The sequence below is a fragment of the Endocarpon pusillum genome (genome assembly GCF_000464535.1).
Source record: "Endocarpon pusillum Z07020 unplaced genomic scaffold C698727, whole genome shotgun sequence".
Lineage (NCBI taxonomy): Eukaryota > Fungi > Ascomycota > Eurotiomycetes > Verrucariales > Verrucariaceae > Endocarpon > Endocarpon pusillum.
In genome coordinates this window covers 346669-362292 of record NW_006913508.1, presented here as the reverse complement: position 1 = coordinate 362292, position 15624 = coordinate 346669, and the positions used below count along the sequence as shown (strand labels likewise).

At 48.7% G+C, this 15624-nt stretch overlaps 5 protein-coding genes across 5 annotated transcripts; 2 read left to right on the top strand and 3 right to left on the bottom strand.

The window, feature by feature from the left end:
* Nucleotides 1-531: 531 nt before the first annotated feature.
* Nucleotides 532-889, top strand: EPUS_02317 (uncharacterized protein; the record flags this gene model as incomplete). The annotated part of the gene is made up of 2 exons (XM_007787800.1): nucleotides 532-792; nucleotides 863-889. 2 exons carry the CDS (start codon nucleotides 532-534, stop codon nucleotides 887-889), a joined length of 288 nt encoding a protein of 95 aa, XP_007785990.1.
* A 1642-nt stretch (nucleotides 890-2531) lies between these two features.
* Nucleotides 2532-6885, top strand: EPUS_02316 (uncharacterized protein; the record flags this gene model as incomplete). Its single annotated transcript, XM_007787799.1, has 9 exons — nucleotides 2532-2964; nucleotides 3012-3671; nucleotides 4803-5123; nucleotides 5173-5297; nucleotides 5349-5376; nucleotides 5543-5611; nucleotides 5684-5794; nucleotides 5853-6476; nucleotides 6533-6885. The coding sequence occupies 9 exons, from the start codon at nucleotides 2532-2534 to the stop codon at nucleotides 6883-6885; spliced, it is 2724 nt and encodes a 907-aa protein (XP_007785989.1).
* A 1702-nt stretch (nucleotides 6886-8587) lies between these two features.
* Nucleotides 8588-10578, bottom strand: EPUS_02315 (uncharacterized protein; the record flags this gene model as incomplete). Its single annotated transcript, XM_007787798.1, has 2 exons — nucleotides 8588-9855; nucleotides 9918-10578. The coding sequence occupies 2 exons, from the start codon at nucleotides 10576-10578 to the stop codon at nucleotides 8588-8590; spliced, it is 1929 nt and encodes a 642-aa protein (XP_007785988.1).
* A 654-nt stretch (nucleotides 10579-11232) lies between these two features.
* EPUS_02314 (uncharacterized protein) lies at nucleotides 11233-12744 on the bottom strand (the record flags this gene model as incomplete). The annotated part of the gene is made up of 3 exons (XM_007787797.1): nucleotides 11233-11327; nucleotides 11379-12070; nucleotides 12116-12744. 3 exons carry the CDS (start codon nucleotides 12742-12744, stop codon nucleotides 11233-11235), a joined length of 1416 nt encoding a protein of 471 aa, XP_007785987.1.
* A 591-nt stretch (nucleotides 12745-13335) lies between these two features.
* Nucleotides 13336-14892, bottom strand: EPUS_02313 (uncharacterized protein; the record flags this gene model as incomplete). Its single annotated transcript, XM_007787796.1, has 1 exon — nucleotides 13336-14892. One exon carries the CDS (start codon nucleotides 14890-14892, stop codon nucleotides 13336-13338), a length of 1557 nt encoding a protein of 518 aa, XP_007785986.1.
* Nucleotides 14893-15624: the final 732 nt, after the last annotated feature.

Below are 15624 nucleotides of genomic sequence, written 5' to 3'. Positions count from 1 at the left end.
TATTTGACTCATGAGAATGAATGCACACGGAATAAGCCTTGAAGTGACGAATCATAACACTAGGTTGTTGTAATAACTCCTAGTTGTTCTTAGCACCAGACTAACATTACTTCAGGCCCCCCCGTAGTACATCTCAGAAACTGATCTCTGATGTAAGACTAACCCAACAAAGGTCCGCCTCAGGGCGCCTGACTCAGGCACAATAGGTGGCTTGGCCCCGTGCCCTCCTCACCTGCAAGGCTGATTTTTGTGAGCCTCGCCTTCTGTCAGGCTCGCTTTCTTTGTCTGTCTGTTTGGAGCTGAGCTTATGCCCGAGGCACCCAAAATGCGCCACAAAAGCATATTTGTGAAACCTGGTCTGACTGGAATTCAAAGTAGCCCCTTTGGCGTTCTGCCTTGCAGAAACCAACTGACGAAAGGTGTTTTGTCTACTTAAAGTCACGCCTCGAGCCTCTCTTCCTTTCTGTGTTCCTGTATTCCTTATTCCTGTGTATCTGTCTTCCTTAACTACGCTTCATTGTAGTTTGTTTCATGTCCTACACCTGGATGTCTCTCAATTTGGCGACTGCCAGCGCTTCCATGGGGAGTAGATCAAGCTCACCGCCGCTGTCCGATGGCTCCTCTGTTCGATCAATCGATGGAAACAGGTATTCCCAAACCATCGCCGACCAGTTCATCAACTCGAAGAAGTTCTACAGGCGGCTCGATCGTCTTCTTGGAGCAAATGAATACACGTGTCAGTGGCGACAGAACTCCTACATCATCGAGGATGCTCCTAGGATCCTCAGCCCTGTAAGAGCCTCTTTGTCGATTGACCCGCACAATATCCGCACCAATCTCAAGATACTAACCCATTACGCAGACTGAAATAGCAGGCCTCCGACTGTAGCCATTGCAAATCCGTTGAATGGCTGAAGCTTTTGCAACATTGCAAAGGTTTGCCAATGGGAAGATCCCGGACGAAATTGACGGCGTTGAAAGCTCCTTCTAGGAGCCTATCTCAAATCCTATTATTATGAAAGGTGGAAAGACTGAGCGTATTTTGCAACCGGAAATGATAGACGCCATGGATGTAATAAAGTGCAGTTCGGAAACTTAATTTCAGCGTGTTTAGTAAAATAGTGCTTATCTTGTCCCGTTTCTAGCCTGCCAAGAGTATCAGCACCATGTAGCGAATTCAAATGCCTTTGTCTATAAAAATATTTTGTAGACAACAAACTCATGCTGGAGAACATTTAAGCAAGTATGGCTTATTCAGATGAAGACATTGCCCTTCATGAACATCTGTGATTACGATGATACTTCTTAGACTCGAGTTGAGTAGGTACCTCAACTTTTTACCATCATTGAATCGTCTTTGAAAGCGACGGTCACAAATCTCTTCGGTTTTCGCTAGCAGAATGCTGGTCTGGTTCTTTTATATGGGGCGTAGAGATGGCCTCTCGAGAGCATTCCAGACGAGTTCTTGAGGGAAGGATGACCTACAAAGGTTATAGACAAGACTGTTGCAATAGTAACCGAGAACCGAGAATCTATGCATTGACTGAGATGCTCAGGTTCCTCGCAAGGGCAATGTCAATTGACGAAACTTCCATTCTTCATAACTGGCGCAATCCATAGTCCTGCAAATCTTTCTCTTGCACAGCAGCGGAGGCCCTGTGAGAGATTTCGAATGAGCTTGGGAGTAAGGAATGAGGGTCGAGTAATGCTGGAAGGTAAGGACTGTAATAATGAATTTTTGTATATTGAATCTGATGAGATTTGAAAGTTAGACATAACTTTCAGAGGCCTCTTCCTGCTAAGCTCAGGAACTGCCGATCAAGGGTTCCGAAAGTCGTTCCGAAGCCCTTGGCCAATGGCCTAGATGTCCGCCATTTCGGGTTACCGGAGCGGAAAGCTCGAACCAGCCAGCGTCATCTTGGCGTCAACCGCCTCAAGGTGTAAGGAACATTCTCGTCTAAAACTGCTGTCTTTGAGTCATGAGCGCCAGAAACGCATGGTTTGGAAGGTGAGGGCATCATGTCCTGTACACGCATCGAGCTCACAGTCGAAAATAGTCCTCTGGTCAACGTATAAGAGGATGTGGTCAACTGGCTTCGAGCACGGATGAGATTCGGAAACTTGTGATTAGCTTCCTGTGCACCACTACCGCTAATGTTACCCCACACCTGAGCCGGTGGAGTTCTTCGGAGTACTTCCCGCCTTGATGCCCCTCACCCACGAACCATCATCATGCATTCTGCTCATGGTATGCACGATTTTCCCCAGACCTTACTTCTTCTGGCGTGTCAGTCCGGAAAAGAATCATGGGGTTTGCTCTGACGCCAGAGAAAATGCCGGTGCGACGTCAGCGATTTGTATGTATGGTAAGCGGTCCCCCGGGTTGTTGTTTAAGTGTATGTAGGAAATTTCTTTGTCTTCCAATAACTACCTATCTTCTGTTTTGGTACCTCAAGGTACCAGCAGCTGTAAAACAACAGTACCGGATCATGTTCGTCGATAAGATCGGTTCTAATATGCAGGTTGACACCATGTCCCCGCCCACGGAAACCATGCAGCAGAGCACAACGAAGAGGAAAGCATTCATTGCAGGTTTTCCGGAAGGTGTGCGCCCTGCCAAACGTCGAGCGGCGAAAGCCTGCCAGACTTGCCGTTCAAGAAAGGTTCGATGTGATGTGGTGGATAGTGGACCGCCATGCAACAATTGTCGGCTGGATCGTCTCCAATGTATTGTGTCGGATTCGAGGCGGAAGCGAAAGCCTCGCTCTTGTAGCCTAGATGAGCAATCTCAGTCACCAGTTTCATCCAATGCGGAGTCGGACGCTGGCGACGTGAATTCCAACATGAATATCAAGTCAATTGACTGGATCCCGTCCTCGGATTATGCTGACAGGGTTTTCTGTACTCCCTCGGCTGGCAATTCGTTCGAGCTCCAGCTCGATCGTCATGTTCCTCATATGCTCTGTCAGTATCGCTTATTCAGTTAATCTTTGCGCTGCTGACAAAGGAAGATCGGATGCAAGGGCGCAGACTAAATCATGAAGAACGTATTCGTCGCATCTCTTCAGACACGGCGCAGGCCACCCACCACATATGTGATCTCCTTAACGCAAATCCCAACCAACAAATCAATAAAAGGACCAGTGCAGAGAAATATCAACAATGCATCGAAGTACTGCAACAGCTGCATGATATCTACGCCTCGGCAGCCTCGGCAACATCTTTCTTACAGAAAGCAATGCGCAGCCCAAACCTGGCTACAAATCTGTCCCTTCAATCGTCGAATCCCAAGATAACGAGGACAAAAAATACTTCTGCCACAGTTCTGACCCCGCCACCTGACACAGATGAGTCCGCTACATTTTCTCATTCGTCCATGCCATCTAAATATCTCAGATCGATGGGGCAATACTCACCTCCAGCGTCCGATGGATCTGATGAGTGTGCTTCCTTCAGCGCAATGATGCCACCTGACCACACAAGCAACACCATAATTGGCGATGTTGACTTGGACCATGATTTCGATACTCTTTTCAATCTTGATGCAGATATGGATTTTTGGGCTGCGGAGGATGAAAGCAAGAGTTCATCCTTCGGACCTAACCCCAATGACCCGCATCATGGCGCCGAGTGGACCCCCTTTACTCCATGGAATACTTCCTGGGAACCAGGTTATTTCTAAGGAGATATTGCATCGTGACCGGGTCGCCAAAATGAGCATTTCCGCTTATGCATGAAGTGATCGGTTCATTTCTCTCTTTAGCAGACGAAGGAGTTGTGATGTTCATAGTCGTCTAGCGAGAGGAACAGACTTCGTCATGATCTGACGGCCACTGCAGACCTCATATCCTATATACCTGCAGCGACCGATCAGATTGTATACTAGAATGTGACTCTCCTGCTTTCTTGGTTGCTCCAGAAATCCCCGTTGCGTTGAAATATCCTGCGCAGTCCATAGCCGCGGCATTCTGCAAGCGGCCCCAAACCGCTAGGCTGATTCTGTGCTGATGCTCGTTCAAGCGTCATGGAGAAGAGGTCAAGCTTCAATCTCGGAACGGCGAGCCGGTTCTAGTTGCTTATCATTAAAGAACGACCAATCAGAGAGACGTAAATCCGACTTGTGTACTCCGTACTACGTAACAGCTGCCAAGAAGCTTTTCAAAGGGCTCCTGCAGCGGATGATGCTTTGCCACGCGTGGATGTCGTAACCCCGCTTAGACCCTGCATTGGATTGATTCATCTTCACAAGAACCTTCCTCTTCTGGGCTTGATTGACGAGTGGATAGGCATGCTAAAGGACAAGGGCTCCCACTGTGTTGTGGTATGATGTTATGTGCTGTTCGAGGACTCTACTCAAGGACTCTCTAAAGATCTGTCCCGGCGTATCGACGAATCGGACTCGGCGTCTCCAAGCGGTCTTTGTTTGCTGCGAAGATGGAAAATATCTACGTCAGTACTCCACCTCAGGTGCACAGAGTGTCTTCCATGTCGCTATCTACCCCTCTTGCAGCCAGCCATCTCATAACTACCTGCATCAGGTGGCAGGATTAGCTAGCTACGATTTGGGACTCATTGTTGATTGAGATTCCGCATGAAGGTGGTATGTGCAGAACATGGTATTCTGATCGTGGCGCCCGGAAAGCCGGTTAAATAGAAGTTTTTTCCCTCTCGTGTCTCCTATCTCCTGTCTCGAGGCTCTTCTCTATCTCTCCTCTTCATTGCTCCTCGTGGTGGCTACTACGCCTCCCTGTTCCTGCCAATATCCAATATGCATCTGTTTTTGACTGTGTCGTGGCTGGTAGCGTGGCTTTCCTGCGCTCAATCAAGCCCGCACAATGGACCAAGACTCCGCAAGCTTGCAAGACAACTCCCTCTTGACCCTACTGGGGTCACCACGATCACATCTCCGACCAACGTCACGATCAGATACAAGGAGCCAGGCAAGGCTGGCGTTTGCGAAACAACGCCAGGAGTTGACTCATACTCCGGCTTCATTGACTTGGCGCCGGATGTTCACGCCTTCTTCTGGTTCTTTGAGTCGCGAAGAGATCCCGCGAACGATCCTATCACGTTATGGTTGAACGGAGGACCTGGTAGTGATTCTTTGATCGGGCTTTTCCAAGGTCAGATTGCTTCCAATATGACGGAGAAGGAATGCTGATATGGTGCCAGAGCTGGGTCCATGTAATGTTACGGAAGACCTCCAGACCCAGCTCAATCCATACGCATGGAACGAAGTTTCTAACATGCTATTTCTTTCTCAGCCGGTCGGCGTGGGCTTCTCATACGCCGAGACGGTGGGTGCATCTTCTCATATCAAGACTCTTGAGAATACTAACTGCCTCCAGGAGCCAGGCAGTTTGAACAATTTCACAGGTGAGCAGCGTTGCCGTCAACAGAAATCCAGTCAATCAATGCTTTCGATGAATATTCTTACGTAATCTTTTGCACCTCGATCGGCTGGCTTTAATTGAGTTGAATCAGCTAGAATGAATACCTTGCCATGAAAAAAAAAAGGTAATTATTGACAATACTGTCATAGGTGTGTTTCAAAATGCTTCTGTCGGCGGAGTCGCTGGCAGATATCCTGTGATCGACGCGACCGAAGTCGGTATGTGGGATCACTTCGCGGCTGTCGGGACTCTTAACTGTCGTGGATGGCGTGCTAACTATGCTCCTATAGACACAACCGAGCTTGCTGCCATTGCAGCATGGGAGATCCTTCAGGGCTTCTACTCCGCACTCCCTCAGCTCGACTCAGAGGTTCAGTCGAAACAATTTAATCTTTGGACAGGTTCGCGACTTTTCCATATCACCCAAAAGGAGCTTTACAAGTACTAACGTGTCTGTAGAATCTTATGGTGGCCATTATGGCCCAACGTTCTATCGGTACTTCTACGAACAGAACGAAGCCATTGCAAATGGTTCGACTCCTGGAAAATATTTCACCTTCAATACCCTTGGCCTCATTAATGCTCTTATCGATGAGGCGATTCAAGTTCCATTTTACCCTATATTCGCAAACAACAATACCTACGGGATCAAAGCGATAAATGATACAGTATACAACTATATGAACTTCGCGTGCTACATGATCAACGGCTGTCTTGATCAACTTCGATACTGCAAGCTGACGAACCGCACCTCTCTCACAGATCAAGCCATCTGTTCGGAAGCACAGTCCATGTGCCGAGACAACGTCGAAGGGCCATACTACAGCTACGGGGACCGGGGCGTTTACGATATAAGACATCCTTATGATGACCCCACGCCGCCAGATTATTTCCAGGAATTCCTCAACTTGGCCTCTACGCAGGAAGCTATAGGTGTAAATACCAATTATACCCAGTATTCCAACAATGAGATATATTACGCTTTTCAGCAGACTGGGGATTTTGTCTACCCTATATTCCTTGAAGATTTACAAGTTCTCCTTGACTCACCGGTCCGGATTGCCCTCATATACGGCGATGCAGGTAAAACAGCTTTAGAAATATTTGCATTCCACTTTTTTTTCTGACGCATTGCCTAGACTATATCTGCAACTGGTTCGGCGGCGAAGCCGTCAGCTTAGCAGCCAATTTTTCTGGTGCGGAGGAGTTCCGAGCCGCAGGCTACACCCCCATGATTGTCGATGGCGTCGAGTATGGCGAGACCCGAGAATACGGCAACTTTAGCTTCACTCGGGTCTACGAAGCCGGTCATGAAGTTCCCTACTATCAGCCTCTTGCCTCGCTCGCCCTCTTTAATCGAACAATCAACATGTTCGATATCGCTACTGGAGAGCTTAAGATCACAGAGGACTATGCGACCAATGGTACAGCAAGAGCAACACATACTGAGCCTTTCGTACCGCTACCTTCGAGTACAACCTCTACATTATAAGTGAAGAGAAGATGAGAAAAAATAGAAGGGACCACAATCTATTGGGTGAAGAAGACAGGTTGTCCGTTATATTTATCTGGCGGGTAAGCTTATATATATATGATGCCAAGTAACTAAAAATAGGAGTCTCAAGATACAATTCACATTTCTTAGGATAATCGCATTGCTTGAAAAGTGACCTCAGTTTAGGTTCTTTACATCTCGCACCTGGTTCCAATGACAATAAATTCAGGGCTTCAATTCATAGTTTGAGTACGAGATTACCGTATATATGCTTTGCTTTTACTACAAAGAACAGCACATCATTGATCAGGCTATCATGTTCATAACCTGGGGGACGTCGGCAACTCCGATTGTACTGCTTCTCTCTCCTTCCCCCAGTTCTTCTCCAGCACAGAATCACCCTCGAATACGCAGAACAACAACCTCCGGGTGAAAAGCGCGAGATCGACTAGAGTGACTAGCCATTTCTGTAAACAATTGAACTCTAGGTGCCTGGACAAGAATCAGCTGTATGGAGTGAGCCTCGCCACCCTGACCAAACACTCCCCTCTTGCACGATTTTCCAGGATAGCATCGTCTCCCTACTAGTCTGGTACGAAGCCTCCAAGGATGATTAGCAGATACCCGGTGCCCTTTGGGACATTGGATGCAAGCGTGCCATTCCGTACTCCCTTTATCTTGAAGAGACCCACCTTCAGATCTCCCATTTACGACGCCAAACTCTTAAATTTGTTTGATTCGAGATCCCTTCGATAGGTGCCCCCCCTACAGAGCGGCATCCACGATGCCCGCAGAGACATATCGTTCCCATTGTCAAGAAACCGAAATCGCAACTTTCTTCGATCCTCCAACTCCGACGTCAGGAGTTGGAGAAGAAACCTCCAATCCTCATCCCGTACGATCCCAGGTTCAGCATTCTCCGCTCCACCCCACGGAAGCCTGCCATCTTCGAGCTGAGTGTGAGGGAGGAGCAGCATTAGCTGCATCCAGACGGGAGGTCCCCTCCAGTATCTTAGCAGATCGCTCATGAAATCGAGCATCCCATTCAAACGCAACCAGCATATGAGGGAAATTGTACGAGAGTCCTTCTGTATATTAAACCCGCGAATCAGGAGAAGATTGGATTCGAGCACAGAAAGCGTTTTTCTTCAAGTTCTTTACACATCAGGTACAGCCAGCAGGTGGGTACCAAGTGCGCTCCGAAACAATCGATCGTAAAATAAATCATGACGCCGGTTCCATATCATACCCTACCCCGGTGCCCTTTAGCAGAGCTAGATACCCAATCTGAAACGATCCAAACTTGAGAAACAGGAACAGTGTTTCTGAAAAATTTCCCCCAGATTCGGGTATAGCAGCAGCAGCAAGAGGGTATCAGAAGGCCCAAGAAGGATAGATGGAGGGAATTGGGCTATCATATAGTGGGCAGGGGCCCTTCGATACATGATCCACAATGACAAATTCAAAATCTAGAAATTCTATATTATCAAAAGGTTCCTGACTCTCAAGAATACCACGTAATCATTTACGGCATCACAAGCCTGGCTCCCCATATACTCCAAAAAAGATGGAGCAGAAATACACTGGGTTTTGGAAACGCAATTTTATTGCCTGATTTAATCTAGGCTATTCAACAAAAAAGCACAAATCTGCCGCCCCGAAACGCCCGGCTCCTGGGGTATCTTATGCAAAACAAAAACTAACCGCCACGCGCGGCCCACCCGTCGGAGCACTCTGCCGACAAGTACCACTCCCCATTCTCACCGTCCTCGACGGTCTCCTCGTACCCAATCACCCCCCAGACATCCATATTCGCGAACTGCTCCGCATCGGTCACAGTTCTATCGGTGTTAGCAACCCACCGCCTGACCTCCCTCTCTGCAACCACCTTCTTGAAAAAGTCCTTGACCAAGGCGTCGTCCACCAGGCAGTCCTCGGCGACTTCTCTCATGACGGGAACTGCCTCTTTGAGGACAGAAAAGGGGACGTTGAGCATGATGTAAGAGGTGTGGGAGTCGTCCATGCTGAACTGTTGGGCTGGACCGGCGACTTGCTGAGGAGGTAACTGCCCGAATTGGAGGGTCTGAACCGGGACTTGACGACGGTAGTGGTCGATCAGGCCTTGTCTGACGGGGAAAAGTGGCCTAACAAGGGTCTGGTGGGGGTTGGTGTCGAGCTGAAAGTCTTTGAATATGATGTTCTCAGCTATGAATGCGAAGATCATGTTTTGAAGTCTGACTCCTACAGTCTCAGCGACTGTGTACAGACTTTGGTGATTGGCGATGGCGTTGTTGTGCTCGTCCCTGGTGTAGTCATGATCACGCAAGAGTGTGGCAGCAGTCAATGCGGTTCCGATGATGTCGAAATTGAGCAGATTAAGTACGAGGCTCTTGGCTTGTTCAACCACGGGGTCAGCTTGTAGAATCAATCCTCCGAGCCAGTAGCTAATAGTGAACATGAGTTGAGAAGCTCTCCAGTCGGGAGCAGGGCGGGTACGAGCTTCAAAGGTCATTTCCTCGATGTCCTTGCTGTTGAGAATAGCGTTGCTGTAGAGGTGTCGGAAAGCTTGGATGAATGCAGCTTCATTGAAATAATTGACAGGCCAGAAGAGATTGATGCTGCTGTTTTGAAGCCCGTTGATCGCATTAGAATGTACCAGCATTGCTAGTAGTGGAGATCGGCAGATGATCACCTTGTGTGCATCGAAGGAAAATTGGAAAGGTGAAGGCCCTGGAACATGAACGTCGATCTGCTGATCACATGCAAGCTTGTAATCGAAGAGGCTGAGCAGGTACATGTAGAGGGGAATCATCATTGATGGCAGGATGTGCGCACGAGCTGGATAGGAAGGCATGATGGGGTTTGCAGGGTCGAATAGCTCAAAGGCGGTCAGTGGATCAGGTACTGTCTTTGTAGACTCAGTTCCAGTCAAAGCCTGGTTCTGTTCGACGTCAAGTAGATCTATCGCTGGTTAGATTTGATCAGATAGGAAGCAAAGTTGGAGGTCCGGGACTCGGAAGTCGACATACCAGGTGGACTCAGTGGCTGTGAGTTTAGAGGAGGCGTTTTAGATTCGCTGTCAGGAGTGGATTCTGTGCTGGCAGAGTCGGTTTCTTCTTGATAGAGAAAGGAGATTTGGAGGGAAGAAGAGCGAGATATGCTGGCTTGTGCAGGTAGCTGAACAACAGGTGTGTGAAGCGTTTGTTTTTGAGTTGGGGGAGGAGAATCTGAGGATGTGGTGAGAGTTGGTGGTGCGGAGCTAGTCCTAGACGAGATGCCCTGTGTTAAGGTGTCGTTGTTGTTCGATCCATCTGGCAAAGATTTTTCAGCATTTGACACCTCAAGCTGCCCTAGCTCAAACATACCCGATGGCACGCTAGAAGGAGTCACATCTAGCGAAGAACTGGTGTGGGCGAATGATGCTGAAGAGTAGTGGACAGCCTGTTCGCAATCTCCCTTCGTTTCCCCAAACTGAATCTTGAGGGCACGGTCTGGTGTACTGCAGCCGCCTGATAGGAGAGGCATACTGGTACCACGCTGAGGCTCATCTTCCACTGGGTCCACATCTTGGTGCTTTTTTGAAGCTGGTTGTCTCTTCACAGGGCGTAAGGGCAAAGCTGGTATTACAGGACGAATGACACGCTTCACGCTTGAGCTTCCGCTATCTTTCTCTTCTGTTTGACCAGCCATGACAGCATCCAGACATCACTGGTGTTATGGCGGTCACAACTCAAACGCTGCCAAACGCTGCCAAATGCGGTTCTCCAACAAGACCTCAATACCTGTCTTGAGTGGTGAGGAATACAAACGGATGGTTACCTGCGGCTCTCTCTGAGTCTCCAAAAAGCTGAAGCCTCCTAAATCGAAGATCGATTGTTGGTCAGAGTATGTTGCAACTCTGTGCATCTCCGCACTGCCCGATTTTTGATATGGGAGATCTAACGCTAACCGTTTGTAGACTACGGTGGTTTCCTATCCGCTGCCGCCTTGGCATGCTGCATGCATCTGCTACGCAATCCAGTAGGTCGGCGAACCTTCCCAGTGGCCTAGGGTGGAGTGGCAGCCAAAATCTTGTCATGGTGGCATGACAGGGCACAGAGCAAAGAGCAAAGAGCAAGGAGCAAGGAGCACAGAGCAAAGAGCACAGGGTACAGAGCACAGAGCTGAGAACTCAGAGCTGAGAGCAGTAGCACTCAACATCACAAACAGAAAGCCTGAGTTGGACATGAAAGACTGCACTCCGTATCCAATACAGGATTTGCTCTTGATTGATATGTGAGGAAAGCTAGCTTCCTTTGGAATACAGGATTGAGCGAGGAGGGCAGGAAAACCCAACTATTGTCGCTATTTTCCCCGAGACGCCGCCAGCATCTTTCCCACCTCGGATGGAACATCATAGTTGGTGAGTTCACGTGTATGTGTATCGACTCGGAAGAACTCTTTGAGACAATATCAGCTTCAACAGTGCAAAAACACAAGGTAGGGCTCACTCATAGACCATATGAACAAATACATCAGCATTTCTTGCACCAAGTTCTTTGGCTTCTTAAAGTCCCCTAGGGCCGCGGATCTTTGATGTATTTTCTCGATTCGGGGAATCCTCATGTTGGAATAATTTTTCGCAGCTTGTTCTCCAGCGAGCCGCTCAGTTTCTTGCTGGGATCGCTCAGGTTTCAAGTAGGTGGCTTTGAGGTGGTGCGCGAGAAGAAGTGCGAAGCACTCGCTATCTTCCAGAGCTTGGTTGGCACCTTGGCCTGATGAGGGATGAAGGGCATCTGCAGCATCTCCAATAAGCACAAGACCGGCTCGTTCCCAAGTCGGCAGCCCAGGGGTGGTCCATGTCGGGTACAACGAATCGATTTTCACGTTCTTGATGATCTTCTGAATGACAGGATTCTTCCAGCTAGAGTGACGTGCAATCAGCTGTCGCTTGGCGTCCTCAGAATCTATTGACCGCCAGTCGGGGCACTCGTCAAGGTAGTAAGTGGACCACCAATTGGCTTCATCCCCAGGGTCGCAGGTCTCATGCGGCAGGTTCCTACTTTGGCCTTCCGGAGATGTTGTATTGTATCCGTACCCAAAGAAACCATTGGCACCGAAAACAATACCCTTCTCCCCATTCTTTACTCCGTTATCCCGAAGGTAGGAAGACGGAATGAATCCACCCACGCCTACGAGTCCTCTATGCAGTGTAAGAATGGTAGCTGCAAGGAGCTCACATACTCACTCGTAATGTGGAGGATACTTCTCGGAGGATTCATCCCCTTCATTGTGGAACATCGACTTCCTCACAATACTTCGAAGCCCGTCGCATCCTAGAACCATATCACATTCAATGTCTGCGGCGCCGTCATCGAAAGATACCATCGGCCGTTGTCCAGCAGCTGCCACAACTTTGGATATCTTCTTGTGTACAATGGCGATGTCTGGGACGTACTGCCGCATGCAATGCCACAAAGCCTGCCTACCAATCATTACAGAGTTGGTAGGAGGATCTTCTTCGGTCTGAATGCCAATGGAAGCTAGCTCCCAGCCTCGCGCACAAGACATTCTCCACTGCGTGATAGTATGGCCAGATCGGACAACATCATGGAACAAGGCTTCGTCGAGACGTTCGAGACATTTGAGACCATTAGGGCCCAATCCCAGTCCGCCACCAATGGCAATTGTGTTGGTGGTTTGCTCCGTTGCGTCTTTCGAGTACAACTGTCTTTTCAGCTCTTTGTTTGCTTCGTGGCCTTCATAAATAATCAACTGATGGGGCTCGGCAGGCGAAGCTGGATTGGGAAGGTGTTTTTTAAGAAAGAGGTAGGTTGAGATTCCGCTGATGCCTGCACCAATAATGACAATCTTCATGTTTGAAAGAGATGTATCAAGATACGTCAAATATCGACAATGATTCAAGTACGCGAAAGGCCATGCAAAAAATATTTCTCTTGACCTAGTATTTATTCCTACCTTTGGACACGAGTAGCACGTATTGAGCTCCTTGAACACGAAGCAATTCTACCAAGTCCGTGGCCAGCAGCAAGGTAGGCTAGAGTAAATGGTTAAGTGGAGTAATATCTCTCCGTCCTGTTGTCTAAAAGCATGACGAAGCCCTCGCCGATGAAGCATTTCGGTGCAAGCTTACTACAGCTAAGAAATTGTGATGTGAGAGGTTATTAATATCATCGACATATCTAGTAGCCTCCTTGTTGAGAAAGGATTTGATGCCTAGAGATACGAGGAGGCTAGTTTCGAGCTCTCCACACAAAACCTGGCATGCTAGGCACCCATTTTGGTGCCCACACATCGCTATCATCCTGTTTGTTGAACCCGAAAAGTAGGCTACCACTCCGCCGTTGTTGAATGGCTTGATTCTCAGTCCAAGGAGTATTTTCATTCGCAGACTCAGAGGTACAGTGATAAGACCTCAATCTCATAGATGTGTACTTCAACTCCGTTCTACTCCAGCGTCAATATCCAGCCGTCTGCGGAGACCGCTCCTTCGGGTCCAATACCTCCCCAAATCATGACGTCGCCAACAGCGTCGCCCGCAGGACTGCTTCCAAACCTGCTGAGGCCTCTTGGGTAGTCCAGCATGCCCTCTTCTTTGTCGCTCTCCACAATCTCCGACTTTGCCCACTGCTCCACTCCTGTACCTTTTCCAATCATGGTCCTTATTGTGTCCTTGAATGCAGCAGCCGACTTCTTCTCACTGGGAATCTGGAAACTCCAGATGTCATCCAGTACTTCCTGGGGTCCCTTTTCACCCATAAAGAGCAACAGGTACTCACGACCTTGGCCGGTGGTGACAGGAAGGAAACCAGATCGCTTTCGTCTTGCAGGAAACAGAGATGCGGTGTTGGTAGGTTTGCCACCCATCTTCTCCTCAACTTGCTTCTCGAGTTTTTCTTGACCTGGCTTGACACCAAAAATATGAACCGTCCATTCCCCTGTTTTCGGACTTACTCCAAGTTCGCCCTTTCCACTTATGTCATCGAATTCATCACGCACGATGTCGAGATGCGCTACCTTCCCGAAATCATCACCACATCGCCACAGTTTGCTCTCAATGCAACAAATATTCCCGTCGCCGTCGTCGCCGTCAGAGTTAGGTACATCAGCCCAGCGGGACCATATTCGGGAAGCGACATCAAAAGCCCACGCATCACGTAGTAGCTTGCCTTCAGCATCGTAGCCACCATGCAGAAACAAAGTGCCATATCCTTCTGATTGCTGATCATCCGTGGCAGTAAGATCTTCCCCTTGTCGTCTTGCTACTAACCTCAACTTGGCCTCATCCGTCATTAACTCGTCTTTACCCCTGCCAGTGCCTTCTTCGGTTCTAATGGGGAGTGGGTGAATGGTGCTGGAGCTGCTAGCGTAATTCCGAGGTTGAGGTACGCCATTTGAACATCCCATCTCATTCGGAACGAGGACGCGCCAGGTCTTCTCGGTTGCTTCAAAGACATACACCTTGCCATTCTCCTCTAATGGTGCATTAGGTGGTGCATCGGCATCAGACGACCCTGCAGGTCTCCCACCAAAGATGTATATTCGATTGCCAATCACAGACGCGGTGTGCCCTGCTCTTGCAGCCGGCACGCTCTCATTGTTGCCATCATCTTCCTCCTCCTCATCACCACTTTGCGCCTTCCCAGCGGATTCCTTCTCAGCCTCGCTCTCCGCGTTGTGAGCCGCCTTGCTCGGCCTAGCCACAGCAGGTATCTTCTGGTAATCTGTGTCCTTCAAAACCAGGTCTGTAGGTAATGTAAGCACATGCATAGCATTATCTCCACCCTTTCCAACTCCTTCGCCATCACCTCCAAAAATGTATCCTCTTCCCTTGATCACATTCAATGTGTGTGAAGAGCGTGTCAAGGCTGGAGATGGACTAGGTAGTCGATAAAAGCGGGCTTTGAGAGGTACGGTAGATTGTGCAATTGCGAGTGCGCCAACTGCTGCGCCTTCGACAGCTGTTTCGACGGCGTAGGCCGCAGCTACTATGCCAGGATCCATTGTGAAAAGAGTTGGTGCTGTGGATTGATTAAGCGTGGACAGGTATGGGTGTCAATAAAACAACGGTAGTTATGGCCGCTCTACTCCCTAGAAGAGTTAGCAATCACAATTTGTCTTGTACGAGCATAGTAGTAGCCTAAATTACGGATGGCAGTAGGGAACTGGCCACTTGAGCGACCAAATGAGGTCATCCCTTTTACTATCGATCCTATCTTGAGGTGGTAGGATATGTACTTCGGGCTACTCCACACTCGAGTGCCTCGTAAACACTCCGGTTGTGGTTCTCAGCATGCATTATGACCTACCGAGCACAATGACTAGAAGTGAGACTTCTGGTCTTCTCCGGATCGTTCATAAGTTATGGGGCTGCACTTATGCCGAAAATTCTTACAATCACTTCAAATTCATGACATAACATATAAGAGGCATTCCTACGCTTCCTACCCGGTCATCCTATCTGGGGCACTGCCAGTGCCTTCTTCCCCAGACAACGGTATGTAGCTTCTTCTTTCTTGCGCGCTCTGATATTGATATCACGGTTAGTCTAGGGTCGCTCAACGAAAGATGAGAGCAGGAAGAATGAGGACGAGTGATACGAGGACAGACGCGGTGCATACCACAAGCCATTTTTGCACATACAGCTTCACAAAAGCCCAGAGAAGCAATCCTGCAGTAGCAAAAATAAAGACAAAAACCACGGTTTCATCCTTTAGAGAGTCGCGCTCTATCGAT